The sequence below is a fragment of the Anoplophora glabripennis genome, unplaced genomic scaffold (genome assembly GCF_000390285.2).
Source record: "Anoplophora glabripennis isolate ALB-LARVAE unplaced genomic scaffold, Agla_2.0 scaffold278, whole genome shotgun sequence".
NCBI lineage: Eukaryota > Metazoa > Arthropoda > Insecta > Coleoptera > Cerambycidae > Anoplophora > Anoplophora glabripennis.
This window is the reverse complement of record NW_019416472.1, coordinates 522,584-541,255: the sequence shown is the minus strand read 5'-3', so window position 1 is coordinate 541,255 and position 18,672 is coordinate 522,584. Positions and strand designations below refer to the sequence as shown.

At 32.0% G+C, this 18,672-nt stretch overlaps 1 protein-coding gene across 3 annotated transcripts in view; it reads left to right on the top strand.

Annotated features, from left to right (window-relative positions):
- Positions 1-1,059: 1,059 nt before the first annotated feature.
- The window catches only part of LOC108906618 (G protein-activated inward rectifier potassium channel 3), a 49,975-nt gene continuing 32,362 nt past the window's right edge, over positions 1,060-18,672 (top strand). For 2 of the 3 annotated variants that reach the window (XM_018709924.2, XM_018709926.2), the window contains exon 1: positions 1,060-1,432. In XM_018709924.2, the coding sequence (XP_018565440.1) occupies positions 1,068-1,432 (365 nt within the window). In that variant the 5' untranslated portion in view covers positions 1,060-1,067. Of the gene's footprint in view, positions 1,433-15,490; positions 15,964-18,672 lie in introns of those variants that run through there. The other variant, XM_018709925.2, reaches the window with a different exon arrangement.

Below are 18,672 nucleotides of genomic sequence, written 5' to 3'. Positions count from 1 at the left end.
GTTCTAACTGCATTCCCCTAACACCATAACGGAAAAGTTTCTCAATGAGGAGATCATGAGAAATGCAATCAAAGGCCTTGCTAAGATCACATAGGGTAAGCCCAACCAGCTCTCCCCTCTCAAGTCTCTCTACTACGCAATTTACAACTTGGGAAATGGCATGCACTGTCGAAAGACCTTCTCTAAAGCCAAATTGACAACTGCCTAATAACTTATTCGAAATAAAGTAATTTGTCAAACATTTCTTAATTGTTATTTCAAATATTTTACCAAAAAATGGTATGACCGAGATGAGACGATAGTTATTGGGAAAAAATTACGTCACCTTTTTTAAAAATAGGAACCACTTTAGAGATTTTAAAAATTTTAGGGAAAATGCCAGCTGATATGCATTTATTATAAATAACTGTCAAAGGTCTTATAAGTAACTCGGCAAATTAATTGATAAAGAAACTAGAGATGTCATAAACATCGAAACAGTTGGAATTTTTCAGTTCTCTTATCGCATCATAACATCATACTCAAGAGATAGGAAAAAAGACAAAAGAGGAAGAAACCGCTGGAATTCTATTTAAACATTCACGCAAAACAACAGGGTCACACGAAAGTGATTCGGTTATTGTTTTAGCCACATATGCGGGTGTTAAGCTGTATAATCATCTTCCTAATTGTTTTAAAAATTTACATGTATTGCATTTTAAACGCAAAGTGAAGGATCTGCTATTAAGTAAATGTTGTTATAAGGGAATATTATTTAGATAAGGACCTTTTGACGATGTAACTATTGCACTGCATGCTATTCTTGCAATTATTGTATAATTTGTAATTATGTTCTTGTAAGTATAATGTATGTTTGTGCACATGTATTTTTGACTTGTCCTATTCATTGTAAAAAACATTATGCCTGAGGGGGTTAAATAAACATTATTATTATTATTATTATTATTATTATTATTATGCCGGAATTTATCCATAATGACCAAATAATCACATTGTTCATTTATTCCTAACACTTAAACCATTGTGTACTAATTAAAATATTTATTTGCAGGCCTTTATCAATATGGATGTCCGATTATCAAGGAAGCGTTACACAAGCATCACACATAACCACAAACATGCTTAAAATGACAGCTTTATCGCCACCTTCGCATAAGGTGTTTTACCCTCCAGGAACAATCGAGGAGTTGGAAGAAGAGTTAGACGGTTATGACGACCGAATAAAGAAACTGGATTCGAGCGCCCCGTTGCTCTACCCCAGTCCGCAATTCGTATCGCCCACCATAGTGAGCCTTAACAGGGTCCACACTTCCCCAAGCCTCGGCAGGGATTCCGCCAAAGACAGTTTAACCAAAGATAGTTTCACTAGGGTGTCGACCTGTAACAGTTCTCTGTTCTATTCTCCTAGCAGTATCCGATATGACGGTTCGAAGTAAGTACTGAAACATGAGCTGAAATAAAATATGCATTTTTTCATGGAATATACATATACAGGGTGTTTCTGAAATAAGTGCGTTCCTTGAAAAGGGTGATAGTGGGCACGAAAATGAGCAACTTTTATTAAGCAAATGATGGTCTAAAAGGCTACGTTTTAAATTTAAAAAAAAATTCACATGAAGATTTCAACAAATTTAAAGCCGTCCCTGGTGCGGCAGCAAGCTGTATCTTTAATATCGAAGTTGCCGCGCGCCGCAGTGCGAAAGCGCAGATGGCGGATTTAACTGTTTAATTTTTTTGTTCGAAAATGCTGAAATTTATTCAAATATTGTTCAAAAGTAACACAAAACTGAAACGAATAAACGAATTACTTACTAATAGACGATATGCTCTACAAAAATTGTTTAAAGTTGTTTCCATGTGCTAATAAACACGCTTCCAAGCGACGGTCAAAATTAGCTGCAGCAAAAAATCGCTGTTGAAGATCTGATCTTGAATTTTTTTGACATTTTGGTACTAAATAAATACAACCTATAAAAAGATTATTCTGATATAACCAAATCTGATTCTAGCCATAGGCGTCCAATTCTAACATTAAAAAAGAGGTTAACTTTTTGAAAAAAAAATAGATCAGCTAGTTTGTTCTGTAAAAGTTAGCAATATATTATAATTTCACAGCTTTTTGCATTTGTTTAATGTTAAACTAGCTACTAAACTACATATACAGGGTGATTCAAAAAACCCCTGACAGACTTCTAGGGTAGATAATACATGAAAAATTAAGACGAAAAGTCTTAATAAACATAGGGTCGCAAATGCCTCCTTAGCGAGATACAGGGCGTCAAAATTTCTGTAAAATTAAACATTGTCTGCAATAATTCCAAAATGCCTGAACATTTCTATTTCAAATTTGCTACGCATGGTTAGCACCTTAAGACCAATGTTTGACGTACTGCTCAAAATTTTATGAGCAGCAGTGTCGTAGAGACGGGGTCAACATGACCCTTTTTTAAAATACTTTTTACGCCACTGCTAATTTTGTCATTGGAATTGGTCTCTTGCAAAATTTTGATTAACGCAACCATTTTTAAGAAAACACGTTTGCAGAAAATTTGTTATATGATTAGCATTAACTTTCATTGTAGAATAATAGTCAGTGACAAAGCGCTACAACGCAAACACCCCATTCACATGCTGACGAAATGGAATCCAATTTTATTTTCATTCATTTTAGTTTCGCATAGTAAGCTTGTGCTATTCAAAATAGCGACTCTCCGGCACATTTCGCTCGACAAGTAGGAGATTATTTAAATATGACACACCCTAGACGGTGAATTGGATGTGGTGGTCCAATCCAGTGGCCCGCCTGTTCACCGGACTTAAATCCTCTGGATTTCCACATTTGGGGTCATGTTAAGGAGCTGATTTACGTAACTCCAGTAAATTCGATTGATAAATTATGGCAACAAATTTAACAAGCCTTTCAAACAATTCGCAATACGCCCAAGATTTTTGGAAGAATAAGATCATTATCTCGGAGGGTAGAAACGTCTGTCGAATCACAAGGTGGTCGCTTCCAGTAGGTACCTACTCTTATATTTTACATTATTTCCAGTTATACAATTTTTATCATTACATTTTCATCCTTTTTGTTGTTTATTGTTTACGTTATTTCATTTTTACAAAATTAGTTGAAACCTAAGTTACTCAAAAACTGTAGCTTTAATCAAAATTTTGCAAGAGACCAATTCCATAGACAATTGGACACTTTACACGAAAATGGTATCCATTTGACAAAATTAGCAGTGGCGTAAAAAATATTTAAAAAAAACTTTGGTCTTAAGGTGCTAATAACGCGTAGCAAATTTGAAATAGAAATTTTCAGGTATTTTGGAATTATTGCAGACAATGTTTAATTTTAAAAAAACTTTGACGCCCTGTATCTTGTTAAGGAGGCATTTGCGACCCTATGTTTATTCAGACTTTTCGTCTTAATTTTTCATGTATTACCCACCCTAGAAGTCTGTCAGTGTTTTTTTGAATCACCCTGTATATATCGAGAAAACTTTTTTATCAAGCCGTTAACATAGGAACCTATCTGCTCCAAATATTTTCACTATTTTTGAAAATATTCACATCAGTAATACAAATAAAATGAAGAAACAAAGTTACGACAGTAACTAAATAATTATTTCTGAAGCACTATTAAGAAAAAAAGGACAAGTTTCATATTAAAGATAATTTACAATAAAAAGCAAGAAGGAAGAAATTAATGAAATAGTTGAAAATGCATAGAAAAAGTTGATTAATTGCAATGAAAATAATCTATTTATTTAATGTTGTTATATGTTGTTTGTTCAAGTGTCATATAATTTTTGTTGTGAATAATTCTAATAAAGGGGAAAATCTTAGGAGCATACGAATTCCTACGATAAAATTTGCCAGCCAGATTAAAAAAATTGAAGAGCTTTATAAAGAAACACACAGTAAAAGCGAAAACTAATCTAACTTTAATAGTTTTATTTAAGTTAACGGTTACTCAATAGCAGAAAAATTAAATATTTATGTATTTATACTTCAAGCACTTTTAAAGATATTTCATTCAAATTTGATAAAAAACTAGTTTTGAAAACGCTAAATTAGAATATACTTAGTATTAACTTTTAAATAAAAATTCCCTAAAACATGTTTTTTAGGAGTCCATCCCTTTTTTAATTTTATAATGGGATACCTATGACTAAAATGAAAATTCATAGAAATGAAATATAAGAGTAGCTCGGTAAAAATTAAAACACAGTATATCTGTTGTTTTTAGTGATTCCACTTTGTCATCGCAGTCGGTAGGTAAATTCCCTTTCTCTCATCAAATAGTTTTATGATTTATTTTATAATGGTATTCTAACAAAAAAATAAATAAATATTGAAAAAGTAGATGTAATGCATTGCATTTTTATCATTTTTACGATTATTATTATGAAAATTCTATTCTCACATGTAAAGGTTGACTATCGCTATTTCATCCTCATTTTTTTTTATTCAATAAAAATCGATTATACAGGGTCGTTCAGAACTTATCCAAAAAAAAAAATTCTGGATGTACAGGGGACCCTTACAAATACAATTTTGTAAAGAAAAAATCAAAAAGGTCAGTTCGAAATTGATTTAAAAATACACTTCTGCACGGCACTGAAACTGGTCCACTGTAAAACCTGACCTCGCACAATGCGACCGGTATGGCGGCGTGATAAGAACGGACAAAAACTTTCGCAAGGAAAGAAATATGTAAATAGAATTTTATCGCACCTATTTTATATCGGCAAATTCAAATGCTTTTGCCTTTATTAATTATTAATAAAATTAATTTGTGTTTTTAAATAATAAAATTATTTGACATACCCGATGCTGCAACAGCAATTGTTCAAAATTTTATCCACTCACGTGTAAACACATTTGGGTCCGTCTTACTCACTTTGTACGAACTAACACAAATGATGTCTTGCTTCACCATAACACAAATATTTCACCATAATACAAATGTTGTCTTGCTTCACCATAAATTAAAACGATATCCATCAACTCTGAGTTGCTATACACGCAAGCCATTTTTGACACTAACTACTAAAAAACTGATGTAAATACCACAGATAACAGGTAAAAACTACCGCAACGACGGATTTCAGTATTAGGAGTCACATGGCTTTCCACGCGTATTGCGAATGACGCTAGAGACTACAGTTGTCCAGCTATGTAGTGGTTTAATGTGCTATAACTTCAATAATTTTTTTCTCAGAAACTATAAGGATTTTACAATTTTTTTTTACAATATTGACTCCATTTCTCATGCCGCATCTATTCCCAAATTCTTTTGGATAAGTTGTGAATCACCCTGTATATTTTAGAGGAAAGAAGTGAAGAATGTAAAATGCAAAACAAATACTTTAACTGTCATTAACGGTCGATTAAATAAAGTACAAAATGTCTATATTTATAATTAAATATTTTTTTAAAAGTTTCGAATGTTTTTCTTCAACCAAATTTTTTTTTTTTCAAACAATATAGGAAAGCCGTGATGATTTTTCAAAGAAGGCTATGCGAAAATAAGTGAGTAACATTTGTATCTCTAACTGAATAATTTGTCTAAATATATTAAACTTGCTTGTTATTTCCTGCAATATCCTTTTATTATCTATCATCAGAACCTACTTATTTATATTGTGAATTATGCAACACTTTATACACATTACTATATTATAGTATAAAGTATAAATATTAACTTGAAATTGTTTATGAACATTCTGGGAAGTCATCAACAAAAATACAAAATACTATTTGTTTTGCTGGTTTTAATGTTAGTGGACTGTATGTGTTTCTCTTGTAGTTTGTTAGCAACTTTGCTAGTAGGTTGGGTTTCAAATACAAAGTACAATAGAACTTAACTGTTTTATTCGGCATGGGACATGACATGTACTGTACGACTTTACTGTTACTACTCGACTGTTAGTAGCATAGATAAGATATACTATATAAGAAATAGATAGGCAACTCAATGAAAAAATGCATTAAATACGCCATCGGTGTTTGGAGTAAGAAACACTTTCAAGGGCAATTATTGCACATACGAGGGGTATAAGATAAGTTCATTGGGTGTAAAGGGGCATACGATAACTTCTCATTATATTCGTAAGGTGATTCGCAAACACTGACCAAAAATGAAACCTCGTATTCTTTAGTGAATTTTAAGAGGGCTCTTTCGTATAAAGCTTTTATCTAGGAAGTTTCGTTAATAAAATACAGGGTTTTAAAATTTAAAAAATATTTAAATTTTTTACAAATAATGAAAATTAAAAAATAAATGCTGCAGGGTATTGCTGGTATATTTGTCTAAATAAAAAAGTATGCCACTGCTTTATTGTAACAATCATGATATTTTCGCATTCCTCTTCCAAATTTCTACAAATTACTATTCTTTTATATTTTTCCAAAAAAGCCTGATTTCCTGAGTAAAACTTAAAAAATGAACTGAAGACACACTTCGATATTTGAATACAATGCTGTTTAATCGTTACATTAGTAGGCTGTGTTTGCGCAAATTGAGGTATTTTTGAGCATTTACTCAAATAAAATCATCTATGAGATGTTCTTTATTCGATTAAATAATAGATTAAAAGTGTTTCTATTGTAATTTAAACAATGTTTTCAGTTCAACGAAAATTTTTTTTTTTTTCGAAAAACATAAAGGGGTGGTGATTTGTAGAAAATTGTAAGGAGAATCCGAAAATATCATAATAAAGCCCTGTATCTCAGCCACTGGAACATTGTTTTTTAAGAAAATGCTTCCGATTTTGTACAATATTTACATACATTCATGTGATTAATTTCAAATTATTTCACTCACTAGTTTCTAAAATGTTATAAAAAATTAAAAATATTAATTTAACACTGGATTGTTTTAGTGAACCGACCTAGACAAAAACTTTATATGAAAGACCTACCTTAAAATTCACTAAAGAATTCGAGGTTTCATTTTTTGTCACTGTTTGTAAATCACCATGTAGTTCATTTGTAAATTGATGTCATTGGCAATGTTTCACGTATAATTTCTTCATTCACATTATTACATTTTCTGAAAATTCTAAAATTATATTGTAACGTATGAATCATGATGAAGTTCCGGCGTCAGCAGTAAAATTTCAAAATGAATGCTAACAGAGACAACAGAAATTTATTTTGTCTCTGTCTAAAAAAGGACAGACACATATCGCTGTTCTCTCGGGCTCTGGAGTCAAGTAGTGGGGGTAATTTTCAATCTCTTACCAGTAAAGTTGCCTATGTGTGGTTAGTAGGCGATTGAGCAGTGAGCACGTCTTCTTTCGTTTTACATACTGACAACTTAACAAAACAAATAAAACTAATCATACAATATTTGAATTCGAGCGGTAAAATTTAAATTTACATATAAGGGTTAAACACTATTAAAAACCGATTTCTTATACAGAGTATTTCATTTCACTGCAACGGCAGTGTGAGGTGATCTAAGCGAGTACAAAACGACCTCTTAAAAAAACCTTGGTCAAAGTTTGTAGATGTACACTGCAATTTTAGTTTTGGAACCATTTATGCTAATTATTTTATTTTTGAATGCACCTATGCCAAAATTCCATTCGGAAGCATTTTTAGTGGCTTCTTCGAAAAGTTCCCGATAATTTTTTCTTTACTATTTCTTATAACGTACTGAAGATGCACAAACAAATGATTAAAAAAATATATTTACATTTTGGTTACAGTTTGCTCAGCTTTTGAATTAATAATAAAATTTTGAATATATAACAGTTACAGAAAATATTTTCATAATTCAGTTCAGTGTTGATAGTACCACATTTTATTGTACGTTTACAAATTTTAGTCCAAAGTCCAAGTCCAAATGGCAACATGTTTATTCACTTATCAAATCGAAAACCCTCTCTCTGTGTGTTTGTACAACAAATATTACAGGCTTAACTTAAAATGTATTATTTCTGCATCAATCAAGAAATAAGATTCTTAGAAGACCTTTTCATCACGTTTCATAAAGAGCGAAAAATAACTTAGTTAATAATTTTCAATAATAATTGTAATACAGAATTTAATAAATTTATGGGCAATGAGAGATAACATTATGGTCTTCTAATAATTTAACTTAATGCAGAAACTAAAACTAAATTATTTAAAAATAGGAATTCGCCCGGAAGAATTTTTCTTATTTACGAAATAAAAAGCAATGCTGAAAGGACGCCGATTTCAAACTATTGATGACATCAAAGGAAATTCGTATAACAGACCTTAAAGGCCATTTCAAATGAAATTAACCAGGACTACTTCGCAAAATGGAAACATCGCTGGGAAAAGTGTATGAATAGGGGAAGTCAGTACTTTGAGGGAGACAAGGAGCAACAATGTAAAAATTAATAATAAAACTTAAAAAAACTGAAGTTCGGTTATTTTCTGAACAAACATCGTATGTTTGTTACGTAAATACAAAGTCTGACAATTAATAAATGTAAATGATTTTAGGTTTGTTTATAAATCGTAACATATTGTCTTGAAATCTATTACAGTTGTGTTAAATTTATGACAAAAATTTGCAGAATGGTAATACAATTTTATTTAATAAATTATTCAATAAGTACTTTACGTTCTAAGGCACTGGATATTATATATTCACTGAAAAAACACAAATAATTAATTTACTCATTACACAAAATAATTGATACAAAATTGCTCAAAAGTCCAAACTCACGTTACATCTCAAACTCAAAAGAGTAATACAGGGAGAAATAAAAAGCTGAAATTACTGAAAGTAAATTTAATAATGTATACTACATATTTCATTTTGATTTGCTGTATTTAGCAAATCTTCAACTACTAAGTATGATTAGATTAGAATTAGATCCATTATTTTTTACAGCAAAAAGGTCTTCATATATCATTCTGATAAATTGCATTGCAAATGTTGTCTGTAGACGTATTTTAGTAAAAATAGATCATTGTGAAAACCAAAGTAAATAATACTATAACATTATCACTTTCTTTATCTCAAGATCTTGAAATCAAGACTAAATATACAATTAATTTAAAAAAAATCTATGCAGATAATCTTGCCTTCAGACAAGTACTACTTTTAATGGAGAAAAATGAATACAAAGTGAAGTGTTTACAAGGAAATAACAAACAATGATCGTAAATATTAACTTAAATTTGTAGGTAAGCTGTTGCAAAAGCATAATTTATTATAAGAGTTTTATTTGTTGCCATTAGATTTAATAAATCTCTCTGATATCATTTTTAATTGTTTATTTTACAATTACTGAGAATAATTAAACGCAAAAAGGTACGGTTGCACATTTTGAAAGCTCAGATAAGTGAATTGTGATATTTTTACGAAAATTTGAGTTAAATTTATTTATATCATTATTGATATACGATAATAGTGCTAAAAGGCTCAAGAAATGCGACACGTCAGTTATTTTTTCTGGAATTTGAATACAATTTTCCTCTGTATTAATATTCTAGAAAGAGAAAGTGATATTTCCTAAATAATATCTAATCAACTTGTATCACTACAAAATCTGGTATATCCTCCATGCGCAATTTTATACATGTGTAGATATATTCACTTTCAATTAAACTACCTATAATTATAAACAAACATGGGGACAATCTTTTTGGTGATATTTATGATCAACTAAAAATAACCAGAACCTTACTTTGTTATTCCATAACTATTGAATTGTAAGCATAGAAGCTAGTAAATACTTACCTCAAAAATTTTTTAAGGAAATACTAAATAAATGTATGTAAATCGAAATAAGCGTTTCAACGATTTACTATATCGGGTGTCCCGAAATTAATACAACAAAATTAAGTCACAGATTCTTAAGACAAATTTAGGGGACCCGTATTTTTTTCTTTTTGCCCCCTGAAATCTGCCCTTAAAAATAATCTTTTTTATATCTCAGAACTCTATCGTACGAGAATCGCTAAATTTGGTACACAGGGGTTTTATGTCATGTGGAATCTGATAGTGCTACGCTTTTTGGCGGAGAACCCCCTTATGAAACTTTTCCAAGAGCCCCCTTGTCTTTGGAGCCAATAAAATTTGGTCGAATATTTTAATTTCTTTAAAATTGTTAGTTCGCAAGAAAGCCATTGAATTTAGAAACTTTTTTGTCTGTTCAAATTCAAATATTCGAATAAATTTTATTGGCTCCAAAGAAAGGGGCCCACGAAAAAGTGTCTTAAGGAGGTTCCCCGCCAAAAAGCTACCAATATCAAATTCCTCATGTCATAAAGCCCCTGTGTACCAAATTTAGTGATTCTCGTACAACAGAGTTCTGAGATTAAAAAAAATATTATTCTTAAGAATTTGTGACCAAATTTTGTTGCATTAATTTCGGGACACCTTATATATAGGTATGCTTAATTTTTCACTAGAACCGCCAAATCGTATGCATATTATGTACTTAAATCTGTCAAAAATACCTTATTATTTTTTAACTGTTGGATGCTTGTCTTAAATTATTAAATTAAAATTATTTTCTTTATATAACTCTGTATGTTACAATCATAAGTCTTGTAACATACGGACCAGTATCATAACGATACTGGATTTCAAAAGAGTTTACTATTATCTTCTCAAAAAGGAGTTTATAATTTTTATCATCTACACAACTGCCTTTTTTAGAGATCTCTCCTGAATTAGACACCTCGCTTCGACACGACCTTTTCTTGGGTCCAGAAGTTTCTGTTCTTATCTTATTGGTGGGCTTCCTGTATATCAGAGGTTGGAATGGCTTAACTATATCATGTTAATAATTACCTAATTGAGTGGACTTACATCTGTATGAATAATTCTGTGACTATCTGAACTTACAAGTAACCCTGCACCTTCCTCTCATGACTCCGTATAGCAACATGTGACGGATTAGTCAGTCTGATTTAATCTATTCTTATAGCTTGAAAAATTATAGATTTACTCTAAAAATTAAGTTACTCTATAATAATTTTACCAGTGAAATCCAGTAAAGCTACAAACGAGAAGACAAAAAAGAAAGGTTTACTAATAACAAAAAGTAATAAAACTTGCGATGCGAATTCTTACTAACAATAAAGGCATAAATTGATTTAATCATAGGTCAAATTTTGACATATTCAAATTTGTTTTGGGCAGGAAAGCCCATAATGCACTGATTTTTGGTTAAACTTACAAAGACAACACTTTCTTATAGCGTTCTTATATCCAATAAAAAAGAAACCTGTTTTTTTTTCAACTTTCATCCCGAAATCGAAGTTTTTTCATAATTTGTGACATAAAATACAGCATTTTAATTAAACCCTGTTCTTGTATTTTACAAGCTGTCCACGCGTAGTGTTGAAAAGATATAGAACTTTTTTATTTTTCATTTTATGTAAAAAACTAATTTTTCTTAAAAAATTTTGCTTTTGTTGAATGGTAGAAAATTGTTTTAAGTGTACCAATTTATACAGGGTATCCTCTACAAAGAAATGATTTAAAATACAGTAAGATATTACATCAGTTAGAATATGTTTAATAGGTACCGGGCATCCATAGATCGTCTTAACCTACCTTGTATAATTAAAATCCTTTATAGCATATTTTTACCTCTTAACAACTATTTAGGCCCTAATATTTTCTTTGTAGTTTGGTCATTTTTTATTTCAAAAAGTTTTTGTGGGAAAGATTAGGTATTTATAATTAAAATTTATACAGGGTGTCCGGAAATTATGCGTCAAGACTTCAGAGGGTCTTCACAAAAATTAGGGTCACAAAGTCCTATAACAATTTTTCGAAAACTCAATATTAACGGAGATACAGGCTGTCAAAAAAAAATTTTTTTTTAGTTTTTCTTAGGTAACTTTTTTATTTGTGATTTGATTTTTTCCAAGTCATTCCTATGTATTACTAGTGCCCTTGTAGATTTCTGTTCCAAATATGATGCAAATATTCCCCTGCGAAAGGGCCTAACCTAACCTTAATCTTCGATCCATGGCCCACAACTTTTTTGTTTTCACCACTTCATAAGTTTCAGCAGCACCATGTTAAAAAGGATCTCTTGTTGCGATACAATAAAATGAACCGTTTCTGAGAAAAACGACTTCAAACATTTTTATGTGTTAACGCTGTTTTAAACCGATATTCACAGCTCCAACTCATCAATACAAAATTTATTCACTAACTACATTATTAAGTAACATTTTTATTTAGTCTATGCTCTTATAATAAGTTCTCGAAATGTTGTCCTTCCATTTCGACACACAAATTTATTCTTCTCAGAAAGTTGCGACGAACCCTGAAGAATATGCCCTATTTTGCTCTTATTATTGCAAGACTGTCAATAATTCGTTGCCTTAGCTCTTCCACGTTATTCACAGGCCTTCTGTATACCAGTGACTTAACATAGCCCCAAAGGAAAAAGTCGATCGGGTTCAAGTCGGGCGATCTGGCAGCCCACTCTATGAATCCACCACGCCCTATCCACCTCTCAGGGAAAATTTCATTGAGGCGCTCTCTCACCGTTAAACTGTAATGAGGCGGTGCACCATCATGCAGCAGCCACATTGCACGTCGCACTCCAATAGGAACGTTTTCCAACAAAACTGGCAGATCATTTTGTAGAAAGTGTAGGTAAACCTCACCACCAAACCTTTGAGGAAAGAAATGTGGTCCAACTAAATGATCTCTCACGATGCCAGCCCATACATTCACAGAAAATTTATTCTGGATAATTGTCTTGCAAAAATTCAGTCGTGCAATCGGACCTCTAGGGAGTAGGGCTTGGACCTTTTGATACTGGAATGGATGCAGGAGTTGTTCCTGCAAAATTTCATGGAATGGGGAATGTTTTCCTGCGATGCAATCAACCTGACGCTTATATCAGGATTATTATCAACCACATCCAAAACATGAACGTTTTGCTCTTGATGCATTTACCGCAGTTAAGCCATAATAATAATGCATGTTGCGCAGCTCCTCATTCGAATATTTATTATAATTATTATTGTCATTATTATTATTCATTTTATCAGTTTTAATCACGATACTTATTACACACAAATGATCACAACAGAATAATTCACATAAATATTATCTGTCAAAAGTAGCTAAGGCAACATTAAGTTATTGTTTTACAAAGCCTCATTTGTAAATCTTGAAAATCAGTTTAAAGCAGCAGTTAACACATGAAAATGTTTGAAATGGTTTTTCTCAGAAACGGTTAATTATATTGTATCGCAACAAGAGATACATTTTTAATAATTTTTATATTCTTTAACATGGTGCTGTTCAAATTTATAGTGATGAAAACAAAAAAGTTGTGGGCCATAGATCGAAGATTAAGGTCAGGTTAGGCCCTTTGGCAGTGGAATATTTGCATCATACTTGGAACATAAATCTACAAGGGCACTAGTAATACATAGGATAGACTTGGAAAAAATCAAATCACAAATAAAAAAGTTACCTAAGAAAATATATAAAAAAAAAATTTTGACACCCTGTATCTCCGTTAATATTGAGTTTTCAAAAAATTGTTATAGGACTTTGTGACCCTAATCTTTTGTGAGGAATCACCTCCTGAAGTCTTGACGCATAATTTCCGGACACCCTGTATACATATGCCAAATTTGACAATCTTTTAATTTTTTGATTTGATAAATCATTGAATTGTAAAAAATCTAAACAGCATCTGTTTTTTTCGATCTCTTTAAAAAAAATTAAAATCAAAGTCCCAGTGCTTCTAAATTTACAATACGGGAATAAAATTTAATTCTTTCTTTGGTTTACATATATGTCATACGAAAAATGCAGTTTACCTACACAGATATATTTTTCTGTATAAATACATAATACAAGCAGAATCGTCCCCCAAATTATAAAAATTCCGTTCAAAAATTGTTTGCTGTGACACAAATGATTAATACGTTCTGGGGGTCCAGTGTAGGAAAATGATTGATTATTTATGTGGTCCTTAAGTGGCATCGTGTGTTATATTCTAAGGATAAAATCAATGACTATACATACTTTTAATTGTTATTTAATAGGCGACACCCTGTGGAAGTTTTTGTCTGTTTGAACAAAATCAGAATTTTTTATCAAGAATTACACTCAATTTTGAGAAAATCACCCCTAAATTGTGTAAATTCCTCTATATGTGATGCTAATGGGGTGTAATCGCGTGTAAACTATATCCTTACGTACTTTGAGGCGCTGAATTTAATTCCTTAGTCAGAGTTATTCCATCGACACCAAGCTTTTATAAAACCACCCCTAAATCCACGATTACACCCCCTTAACATCACATATAAAGGAGATTTGGTCCGAGTGCAAGGTCACTTTTTTGTGTGCAATAGGGTGTAACGTAAAGGTTGGGAATAAATTAAACGATGGATTTTTTTTTAAATATGAAGTTATGCTCTACGGGTTTTCTTTTCCAAGCTGCAGGACGCTAAAAAGTTTCAAAAAATTTAGTTTTTCTCCAATAACGTTCGAACATTATAAGATAATGGAACGAAATTTTAGCCTTAGATTAATTTGATAATCCCCTAGTAACAGGAAGAAGATTGACTGTAAGTTACTCAGTGGCGTGCGTACGGATTGTACCGTAAGGTTTTTCGAAGAAAATTGTTGTACGCCACTGGTAAAAACATTTTTTTAATATTTTTTTATGATCCACTTTTTATTTTAAACAAAATTACCCTCTTGCGTTTTATTTCTAGCTCTTGTAATTTTTCCGCAAATAAAACTTTTGTAAATTTTGACTCAGCCACTGAACATGATCAAATAGGCATTGAAAAAAGACTTGCATTGCATTGCATTGAAAATGATATTAAAAAACTAAATTTTTTGACATTTTTTAGCTTGGAAAAGAAAACCCGTAGAGCATAACTTTATATGACAAATATTTAGTTTTTAAAATAAAAAATCCACCGTTTAATTTATACCCAACCTTTATGTTACACCCTGTATAGGAATTTGCACACTTTAGGGGTGATGGAACAATGCTGACTTCGGATTCGAATTCAGCATGCCAAAATGCATAGAAATCAGTAGGTTTGGTCCGAGTGCAAGACCACTTTATTTTTTTTGTATGCCTCTCTAATCAATCCGTACTTGAACCCGCAAAAAAGATGCGCGATGCGCTGTAGATGGTGCCCTCTATTAGTGACATCAAAACTATTAATAAATTTGAATTTGTCGTCTCAAAAGTTTCTCGATTTAGCTGATTTTTCTCAACTGGTTCCACCCAAATTAAAGTCTGAGTGCTGCCGGTACACATCTAAAGACCACCTCTCGATAACGCATACAAACAAGGGAAATTACGATTTTTCGGTCTCTCCACCTGAAGATGTTCCACCTCTAACTAATCTAATCAGTACTTCACATTCTGACTAGTCCTTGAAGATTACATGCTCACGCACAACATCAATTGCGTTGGCTGTTTGTGCAATTAAAAAAAAGCATGTAGTACCCTCATTGTTCGAAAACAGAGCACAACGATCGCCAAGATAGTGCAGCACATGTAGCCCCCAAAGACAAATAAATAAGTTGATAAAAAGTGAAATATGACAAGACGGGTAAATACGGTGAGTCTCAAATGTCACGATAACAAAATCACGTCAGTGAGAACAGTTTACCTTAGCTCGCAGAAAAAACATGACATATTATTTTATAATTAATTTGCCTGGGTGCGCTAATTCGGCGACAAAACAGAAATTATTAATAATTTGTTAGCGGGCTAGTGCGAATTGTTAACACATTTTTGTCCTTATAATGTCGCCTCGATAAGTGTCGGACTAGTGATACGTTTACTGTGGGTGATTTAGTTTCTTTAATATGAATTCGCCAGAGCTTAAGGCTAAGCTGCTAGTCGACGCTAAGCTGCCTTCTATTCTTCCGCCTTTGCCGACGAATGGCCAGCTAACTCCGGGGATATATTATGGAAGTTACCCCTCCACGCCCAGCCAAAAGAGCAAGTAGGTAACACTTCTTGTATATTGCTAAATAGTCTACGCGTAGTTTTACATCCCAAGTTTCAACACTTTTGGGGGCTCCTCGCTTTCCTCGAAAAGATGTAGTAGCCATGGGTTAAATTTTTATGAAAATTTGTATCTAAAACCGCTCCTTTATAAGTTTAAGAGATAAAAAGCGTTCTTAAATTATGGCCGTTGTCTTTGATGTCCTATAACTTTTTTATTTGTGGGAATTTCTAATTTTGGTAACGAGGTTTCTCAAACAATTTTTAGCGTAGCGTGGTCCGTTATAGTTGCCCCCTCCCCATCTAACTCTCTTATTACAATATATGGAAAAAAGTGTATAAACATTTGAGTATTTTTTATGTAGTTTATCATGGCATTCTTAGAAGTCTCATAAACTGTCACGTTTTTGACATATGAAAACAAGTAAGGCTTTTTTTAAACGGAACACCCTGTATATTTTTTAGATTTTTTAAATCTACGTATTCTTCTGAATCTAACCATACAGATTTATCATATATTCCCTTCAAAAACTTTAAAAAGAAAATTTAGGCATTGTGCTAGGAACGAAGATATAGAATTGAATATTTTATTACAATTTCATGAAAATCCCGAAAAGTCTACTAGAGAAGCAGAACGTGATATGGACATCTCTAAGATACTAATTGCAAGAATTTTAAACAAAAATAAATTTAAGGAAGTTTATCGGGTACGGAGGTAAAGTCTAACGAGAGTTTCTGTAGATTCGCTAGTAACTAAAGCAGTAAGCCTTTAGATTTATCAACGTTGCACTTGGCTGGCTCGCTCGCCTCGGTGTTCGCTCGCTCGCGTTCGATCATTCTGTTTGCTTGGACACCTGCAAATTTCAAATAATACGCTACGTCGAGACCGCGGCGTTGCCGCTATCACGCATATGGAAGATAAGTTAGTCAACGACAGCAGTTTGAAGGAGAATTATTATAAATTATGTGTCTTACAAGTACCTAATCGATTTCTACGAGTTATACGGTTCCTTAGATATCGGTTTCCTATTTATACAAGTTGATGTGGAAACTGTTCGTCAATTGTTGCGCATTCTAAGTGGAAAGACAAAAAAATGTGCATTTTCATAACACTTCATACTAAATCGTGAAAAATTATTTTATTAATATCTCGTCTCTTAGGTATCCAAACTAGTCATAATTTTGTTTGAGGATTTTCTTCATATTAATAAGCTTATATTAATTTTTTTATGAATATTTGTTTGTTAATTCCAAATCAGATAAACCTCCTTAAGCCGGTTAAGTGCCTCCCAGTGCCTCAATTAATGAAAATGCAAATAAATTCTCGAAGAGCGAATGCAGCTTATATGTTGCAACGTTTAGAAAATGATAGAACTTTTTTTAGAAAAATACTATGGACTGATGAGGTAACATTTACCACACGTGGGTTATATAACAGAAAAAAACTCGCATTACTGGGCTACTGAAAATCCACCATGTTACTGAAATCAAATTTCAAAACATAGCCACGTTTAGAGTGCGATTATTTAACAAAAAATTTCAGGTCCTATATTTTATAGCAGAATTTAAATGGCCAATTATATTTAGAATTCTTAACAAACCTTAGTGAGCCAATGTTGGAAGAACTTCATTTAAAGATGTATAATAATAGTGTATTTCACCATGACCGAGCTGGACCTCGCAATATACAAGCAGTTAGTAATAATTTAAATAATAATAATTTCCCTGAGTCGACTGGAAGGCGAGGAACAGTAAGTTGGGCTGCAAACAGTCCAGATCTTTCCCCTTTTAGATACTTTTTTTGGGGATATTTAAAAGAAATTGTTAATAATAATATTACCTTAGAAATACTCGTAGATAGGCTTAACGCAAATCCAGGAATCATAGGGAACTGTATTCGAAATTTAGAAAAGAGATTATAATAATTCTAAGAATGCCATAATTTTAGAGTTCCTTATATAGTTTACATAAGGAACACTAAAATTTTTGTGTTTAGGTACACTTTTTTCAATATATTATAACAAGGGAGTTAGATGGGGGGGGGGGGCAATTATAACGGACCACCCGGTATATGTTATTTTACTATAACTTACTTAGATCTTTCAGTTGTTATAACACAAGCATATGTTCTTTTATAATGGAGCACCCTAAATATTTTTCGATTTTTTCGAAGATAAAATCTTTCAAATAATGAATCGCACACGGTGTTTGAGATACAAGCTTTTTGAGCAATTAAATATTGAAAACAATTATTTTCGTAGAAATAAGTATGCTATTTTACTCCGAAACCAAATAGTAAAAGCTAGGCAAAAACTAGCTTTACTGTTAAGAAAATAATAATAAAATAAAACATTTCTGCATTAGGGAGCTATTTTATATTTCATCCTAATTGTCAACTTGTGTGTTATTTATTAGCTATATTTAAGGATTTATTCACCTTTTTTTATTTAAAATTTCATTATATAAAATTATTTTAAATTTAAATTAAATAATAATAATAATAATAATAATAATAATAATATCTCTACTCCTCATTCTAATTACGAGAATTAGCCCATAAGTCGGAGACTTGTGCGGGAGAGGAGGCGGCATATTATTATTAGGCAGGCCGCATTTGCGCCCAGGAACGACTTATGTTGGTAGGCCCTAACCACCATTTAATGCAGGAATGAGGGAAACCTGGAAAACCTCATTAATTAGGGGGGTG